The sequence below is a fragment of the Mastacembelus armatus genome, chromosome 5, assembly GCF_900324485.2.
Source record: "Mastacembelus armatus chromosome 5, fMasArm1.2, whole genome shotgun sequence".
In the NCBI taxonomy this organism is placed as follows: domain Eukaryota; kingdom Metazoa; phylum Chordata; class Actinopteri; order Synbranchiformes; family Mastacembelidae; genus Mastacembelus; species Mastacembelus armatus.
The window spans coordinates 4,432,607-4,440,416 of record NC_046637.1 but is presented as its reverse complement, the minus strand read 5'-3'; the positions used below and the strand labels follow the sequence as shown (position 1 = coordinate 4,440,416).

At 39.4% G+C, this 7,810-nt stretch overlaps 1 protein-coding gene across 6 annotated transcripts in view; it reads left to right on the top strand.

Annotated features, from left to right (window-relative positions):
* The first annotated feature begins 1,564 nt into the window (after positions 1-1,564).
* Positions 1,565-7,810, top strand: part of stab1 (stabilin 1) — a 64,538-nt gene continuing 58,292 nt past the window's right edge. Inside the window, exons 1-9 of one of the 6 annotated variants that reach the window (XM_026306551.2) lie at positions 1,572-1,794; positions 2,019-2,119; positions 2,907-3,034; positions 4,098-4,213; positions 5,459-5,544; positions 5,695-5,764; positions 5,927-6,022; positions 6,712-6,825; positions 7,555-7,742. In XM_026306551.2, the coding sequence (XP_026162336.1) occupies positions 2,066-2,119; positions 2,907-3,034; positions 4,098-4,213; positions 5,459-5,544; positions 5,695-5,764; positions 5,927-6,022; positions 6,712-6,825; positions 7,555-7,742 (852 nt within the window). In that variant the 5' untranslated portion in view covers positions 1,572-1,794; positions 2,019-2,065. Of the gene's footprint in view, positions 2,120-2,906; positions 3,035-4,097; positions 4,214-5,458; positions 5,545-5,694; positions 5,765-5,926; positions 6,023-6,711; positions 6,826-7,554; positions 7,743-7,810 lie in introns of all 6 variants that reach the window. The other 5 variants (XM_026306550.2, XM_026306548.2, XM_026306549.2 and 2 more) reach the window with 5 other exon arrangements.

Below are 7,810 nucleotides of genomic sequence, written 5' to 3'. Positions count from 1 at the left end.
GGGCTGAAGCTGATTAGTTGTAATTTAATAGTTTATTATATGATGATTTGTAGTAATGTTAATATTGATTTTCTTTTTAATTTTCTTGGATCATTCACAATCTTCAGTATGCTGTAACCCTGGTCTTACTCCCTGGTGCATTTACAACGGTCTGTTAATGTGCATTTTCTCTCTTAAATCAACTATGTAAGAATGAATCGATTAGTCAGTTAACGGACAATTGATGGAAGTGATTTTCATGCAAAAATACCGAACACTCAAGTTCCAAATTCTTAATTTTAGGACTTAGTGTTTCCTTTTATTAATGTGAGAGTAAATCAGTAAAAAACTGAGACATCAGCTTTAGGAAAGTATAAAATTCACTTTTACATTTTATAGACCAAAGGAATCACTGATTAATGGAGAAATAATTGGCAGGTTGTTAGTTGCAGCCTAAAATAAATCAAATAAAATACTTGTAGAATGAACCAAAGAAACACGGTGAACAGTTTATAACTTAGAAAAATACTTACCTTAATATTTATGTTGTCGTTTGCTAAATATTTTGTGATAAAGCAGAGTGCTAAAGGCTAGAGGTCGGTGTGTTATCTATAACTGTTCCTTTGGCAGCTGACCGCCAAGAACAGTTTCTCTCCTGGTGAGTAAAACAATATATCTATATATATATTTTGTTACTGTTAAATACATTTTCAGTTTAGTATGTTTGATATTAGCTGAAATGCTAGGAAAGCTAAAGCAGCAGTAGTATCATGCTCTATATTCCCACCCTGAATCTTTATGAGATAAACAGTGATTAAAGGAACTGATTTAATACAGCTGCCCTGTGATAAACCATATAGATCTCCTTTGTCTGTTTTTGTCACTTCATTGCCTTATGTTCTTCCTTCATATGGTTTATAATGTTCACTTTCTGTTGACCTTGAAAGAAATGTCTAAATGAATGTAATTATTACTGATGTCATACTGTTGTACTAGACAACATTATGCCTTCACTCCTTCTCAGTTATTTACATCATAGAGGCGGGTTGAATTTGTTTGTACAGGTGTCCCTAATAAAGTGACCACTGAGTGAATTACACAAAAAGGTGTTTCTGTTACTGAACCTAGTCTCGCTGATATAACTGGGGTGGACAAAATAATAGAAACACCTGTGGGTATGACACATTACAATTCAACAGGAGCACAAATACAGCTTTCCAAACCACAGTACCTTTCAACTTATTGTGACCAAACATCTTCTCATTACATATCACAGGTCTGATAATTATGAGAAGTTCAGAGTTCCTTTCCTAGTGTTTCATAGTTTTCTAAAGTCCAAAACAAATGAAATGTTCCATGATTTCACGAGCAAAAGCAAATGTTTTATCACAAGTCAGAAAAATCTGTAATTTTCTGTAACTGCAGTTTCCTTCCTCTTTCCTTGTTAATTATCTTGTGAGCTGCTGTTATTTTTCCTACTATGACTAAAACTGAAGTGTTACTGCTGCTACTTCACTAGTAATAATCTGCCATTAGAAGTGGTGCTGCTGTTTGGGAGTAGTAGGAGGAGATGACCTCTGCTGGGAGGTCCTAGGAGGTGCCAGTTTCTGTTGTTCGTTTTTCCTTCGCTTCCTACATTAAAGAGGAAAAGACGTGAGTCGCTGCAGCCTCTCTAGCGGCTGTCTGCCTTGCTGGACACCGAGCTGAGACTTAATTTGTTTGTTCTAATATGTTTGTTAGTTCCCACATAACAGGGACTGTTGCTTCATGCTGAAAATGGGAGAAGAGCACTGCTGATAATTCCAGCGCTGGCTGGTACCACCCTGTGTTTTTCATTTTGTTGTATTTTAAATTGTTATCTTAGTCTTTCTTTCTAAAGGCAGGTTGCTTTCTGGTTTTCACATTTATTTCTGCCTGATTCCGTGCCTATTGTTTTTAACAGGCACATAAGACTGGATGTGAGACTAGAAAACTTAGGGTCTAACTCTCTGGGTGCAATCTGTAATTTTTCTACTGATTTGATTCTACTAAGTGAGGAGGACGCTGGCTTGGATTTACTTTCCCCCTGGATGTGACACTTTGAACCATGCTGCTGCTGCTGCTGCTGCTGCTCTGTCTGCAAACTTCACTGCAACAACAGGTAACACACCAACTGCTTAACACGGAGATAATGAGTCGTGTCTTTCTTCTCTTTAGATTTAACATTTTAAATGGATAGTTTTGCTCTTTGATAAATGTAATTTCACTATTTGTTGTTTTCCTTCTGGAGCCTGGTCTCCCAGGATATTTTTCTTTGTCAGACTTGAATGAATCAAAACTTGTAGATTAAAAGGGCTGACCTGTACCTGCTGCTAAAATTGTAAATTTAAGAGGCCTGACAAATACCCACTGGAAGATTCAACTGTACTACAGTGCAACATCAATTTACTTCCAGAAAGTTTGGAGACTAACATGAGATCTAGACCAGATATCCTGACTTTGACCCTTAGAATAGCTCGGAGTCTGCAGCCACGTTAGCGGCTGTATAGGCTCAGAGGGCCTTAAGCAAAGTGTTCATACCAGCATGCTCATTATTAGAGTGCTGACATGTTGATGTCAAGCAGGTACAATGTCCTTCATGTCCACAATCTTAATTTAATGTGCTGGCATCTTCTACAGTACATAGCACTAAACACAGAGTACAGCTGAGGCTGGTGGGAATGTAGTTTTGCGAGTATTTTGCAAAATGAAGTTTGATGATTGCCAAAGTGAATGCATGTACCAAATTTTATGCCACTTCATCAAGCAGCATTCAGGTAAAGTGACTTGCTACTGCTGTTGGTCTCAGATTTTTCTGTAAATTTCTTCCAGATTCTGTAAATATAACAAAAAATGATGAGATCCATTTAAAGAAATTGGTATCAGACAGATTTCTTCCACTTCCTCAGACTTCTCCTCCGGGTCGATGTGATATCTCAGAGAGGCTGGAAGTGTACACCTCCTGCACTTCCTGTGCCGCCATGGCCACTGGGATCTGCCCCCAGGCCTTCAGCAGCGTGGGCACCACCAACTGCAGGTACATCCTGGTGCAGTTGTGTCATGTCTTCTTTCTCGTTCCCTTCTCTGTTTTTGTTTGGTTCTTCTCAATTTACAGTTAAATAAAAACAAAGCTTGAGTTACAGGTTTGACATATTACCTCGAGTATATCCATCTTAAAGTATTTTATACTTGTACATAAAGATGGACTGTGATCACAGAACTGAAATCATCATAAGTTGATCGCCCCCTGGTGGCTGGTTGCAGTTGCAGGTCATAAACTCCGCCCCCTTCACGTTAGCAGATGCCACATGGGCTAAACTAAAACTTCAAAGAACAAATCAAATGATTTTTTCCAAATTTGATTCATGTCATTTTACTGAGACATTATCACACTGATTTGTACGGAGATTTTCCTGATAAGTTTGTTTTCGGCCTCATTGTTACTCCAACCCTGGTCCGTCCTGCATAAAGTCTGGTTGCAAAATATATCACAGGTGCAAGAGGGCAGCCATGTATTCATGATATTTTGGCTTTACTTTTGCATAAAGACCGGAGGGAGTGATGCATCGTCCCTCGAGTTATAGAGTCTGTGGTTTGTAGTGGTTTCATCAAAGAACCACATGGTTTGATATTTATCACAAAAAAATCTCTCAGATTTATTTTGTGACCCATTTGGACAGGCCTGACCCTTAGGTTGGGAACCACTGGATTTTTCTAGATAACTGTATAAAAGGTCTCATCTCTTCTTGATGGTACAAACAAATTGAACTAATGTTTTGACATAACTGTGTGAAACAAGCTCCTCTTCAAGCAGCTACTACAGTGAAATCCTAGTTACACACTAATGCATTGCTATTAACAATCTAATGTCTTACAGCACATAAGTGTTTCATAGAGACAAGATTAGTCCTTTCACTTTGATGTTTGAAGCATATTTTACTGCTGTATTCATCTGTATTCATATCCTTTAACATGCAGGGCCTTTACTTGTAAGGGGAAATGTTTATATTGCTGTGTAGTAATAATAGTAGTAGTAGTAATAGTAGTAGTAATCTGTGACTTAAGCAGCTTTTTCACCTCGTACGTTTTGTGTGGTGCAGTTATGTGGTGCAGATCGGCAGCAGGGAGCTGCAGCTGGAGGGATGCCGGCACATCTGTGTGAGGAGGGTCTTGCAGCCACAGTGCTGCCCACAGCACTGGGGACCGCTGTGTCTCTGTAAGACACACACACATACTCACACATAATCAGAGTACACCCACACTCTACCTACCGCCTCACAATATTGCAGCTATGTCCTACAACAATAGTCACATGCCCAGGATGATCTATGAAAGTGGTTTAGTTTGTTATTCATTCATTCAGCTTATTCATACTGACCACTTACATTTCCAGTGTAGCCAAATTTGGGAGGGGAGGGGGGTCAAACTCTAGTATATTATTGAATATACTATAAGAGTGTAGTGAAGCTGAGGTGTGTTGTGCAAGCAGCTACAGTACTACTGCACAAATCAGACAGAACCTCTTTACATTTCAGGTTTAAAATCTTTTTAATGTTCTGAATAGGCTCACAACAAAATTCAACTATCCTGCAGACGTGGACATATCGATTCCTCCGCCACTGAAACAACCAATACCAAGTCTTAAGTATTGATTTGATACTCGCAACTTAATTCAGACTGACACAAAAAAAAGGTTTTTGGAAGAGGGCCCCCTGATATTTACTATAAAACTGCTTTTGTGTTAAGTTTGGATGTGATTAGGTGATAAATAGGAAATTTAAAAAAAAGCCTAATGTTCGTTAAATAATTTGTTGGTAACTAAAATCTGTCCAGTCGTGGATCATAAATGATGCTTTTTACTGAAGGGCCACCTAAAAATAATCCTCAGGCTGCTCTGCACTCGACACAAGAAGGCGGGACTGTCTGCATTTCTGATTGGTTGTTTCATTGATCGTCGTTTCTTGACGCTAGTCATGTGACCCCGCGGTCCCGGTGGCTTAAGAAAAAAAGAAGTTAGTTAAAACATTTGATTGTGTTGTTTATTTTTGTTTGTTGTTTTGCTGCGGGAGCCACAAGAGGTAAGTGAAAACCTGTTTGTGTTAGCGCAGTGTAACTTTAACGGGGTCGATAACTTTAGCTGCGTAATTTGCAGTTGTTGAGCTAATTAGTGTGCAGGTGTTTCCAATTAAGAGAAATAACTGCCACAGTGCTGTGATGTCGACAGTCACGACCTAGCGCTACTGTTATTATGTTATATAATGATTTATAATAGTTGAAGTGAAGTGTTCATTGTATTGTAGTAGTCTGGTTTTCATTACTTTTTGTTTTCATTCATTTCAGCCGGTGATAAATAAATACTCGTCCAATAAAGTTTATTTTTTAAATTCTAATTTTGTAGAGTCCTAGAAGCAAAAAGCAATAAATAATCACTTCTCCTCACATGTCTTATGCTCCTCTGCAGCCTGTCCCAGCTGGTCAGGGAAGACCTGTAACTTCCATGGCGTCTGCATGGATGGGGATCTTGGCAATGGGACCTGTGTCTGTGATGTCAGTGTCCCACCTGTCTGTGCTGTTTGGGAAGCACTTGGAAAACCTGTGTTGTCTGTGCATGTGGTCTCATTTAGACTGTTAGTGTTTTGACCATATTACACAATAAAAGCTTGGAAATCTTTAAAAAGTCTCTCTCTCTCTCTTCAGGAAGGCTTCTCTGGCTTTGCCTGTCAGGAGTGTAAGAATCCAAATGCTTTTGGAGAAAAGTGTGATGAAGGTAAGTGTTTTCACTTTCTGACTAACTTCTAAAAAAGGGCAGTCATGTATGTATCTAAAGCCAAATTAAAAAAAATAAACCACAGAATTTAGAAAAACAATGTTTAAGAGTTGCAGGAATGTCCCAGGATATATTGTGTCCTGTGTTTATGTGTCTGTGCAGTGTGTGACTGTGTGCACGGAGTGTGTAATAAAGGTCCAGAGGGTGATGGACAGTGTTGGTGTCAGCCACCGTACACTGGGAAGCGCTGTGATCAAGGTAAAACCGTGACACACTCCATCTTTCTTCATATATTTTGTGTTGGATTTGTATCTTGCCTAAAAACACCTCGTCTTCATTGCATCATCTTTGATTGATTTTCAGTGTTGGCACTTACTGTATTGTAAGTGACATGAATATAAACATGATTTATATGGTTCTATTCCTGGAACCATGAAGAGGGGACTGTAGTATTTTTCAGCCCTGAGTAGTTTCTGCAGATCCATTGGGGCTGTATATGGTCTAGACCTTGAGTTAGAGCAGTCTGTATGACCTCTGAGAGGAAAACCAGTGAATAAAATGTTTATTTCTGTTAACGAGGTTCATTGTTCTGTTGCTCGCAGTAACAACATAGATAAAAGTATCAATGTATTTATCATCTCCCCTAATCTGGGTTGAGGCAGCTGGAGTTTAGTGAGGGAAAAAACTGATAGGGTGAGACATGATGTTGGAAAATATGGATGAAAAGAGGAAACATTCTACATAAGCTGTTTTCTTTTAAAACAAGGAGCAAGTTTTATGAATCATTCAAAAGTGGCTAAAAAAGATTTGATCATTTGAATCAGGAACCATCTGGTGGAAAAATGAGTAGACATTTATTTGTGTTTGTTGCTGCAGTAAATGTTTGACTTGTAGGGTTTTGAATGGTTTCCTCCAGTGAGCTGCTGTTGTGTCTGTGTTGTTGGCAGTGAGTACCACATGCAGTAACTGCAACCCCTACTCGTACTGTAAAGGACAGGGAGACGCCGCCACCTGTGAATGTTTGCCCGGATACAGGAAGACGTCACAGGGCAAATGCGCAAGTAAACACAAACTTGATTTCTTCATTTCAGGCTGTATCCACATTACTGAAGTTCCCCAGACCTGATCTTTTCATGAAGTGTTAACAAACTCAATCTGATTTTTTTCTGGTCAGATCAATCAGATTCCATATGTGGTCCCAAATCTGATTCATATGGGATCTGTCAGAACGATCAGAACAGAATTCAGGTTTACTTAAAATGTCTCGCCCCTCTACATGTATCACCTGTTGTCATAGTTCTGTGTCGGCTTCTCACAGACCAGTAAAAAGCGATAGGGGGTCAGTGGACAGACCAGGACATTTGTAGAGAAGCTTATGATCAAGCCAAACTGGAAGGAAAATATTGGAACCAAGCTGCTTCTGAGGAAATTGTGTGGTTCAACTGTTGCACAGATTTTTCTGACTGTGTATCTAGAACAAGAGGAGAGTCTCTTTCTGTGTAGGATGAGAACTAAAAACAGGCCTAATAAGAGATTAGACTAGAGCCACATACAGACCAGTATTTGTTTCTTATTGTGGTCTTACTAGAACCTTGTCTACAACTAGACCTGGACTGAGAACCATTGTTAGAACTAGAACAGTCCTAAGCAGGACTAGTACAAGTCTTGTATTTATTATAGTGTATGAATGCCGATCAATGTCTGTATTTTGCTGAATGTAGTTTTAATTAGTTTTGAGGATGACATCCTTTGAGTCTCATCTGGAATCAGGTCTTTGTGTTCCTGTCCAGGTGTTTGCTCACAGAGGGACTGCGACATCAATGCCCAGTGCTCCTCACAGGGTTCAAAGGTCAGCTGCATCTGTAAACCCGACTACGAGGGTGACGGCAGGATCTGTGTGCCTAGAAACCCTTGTTCTGTGTACAATGGAGGGTGTCCCAGCAATACCACCATCTGTGTGTTTAAAGGCCCCAATAAGGTGAGCAGGCCAGGGTCACCATCAGAACCCCATTGAAAACTGGAACTAAAGCCTAAAACTGTGTTTAA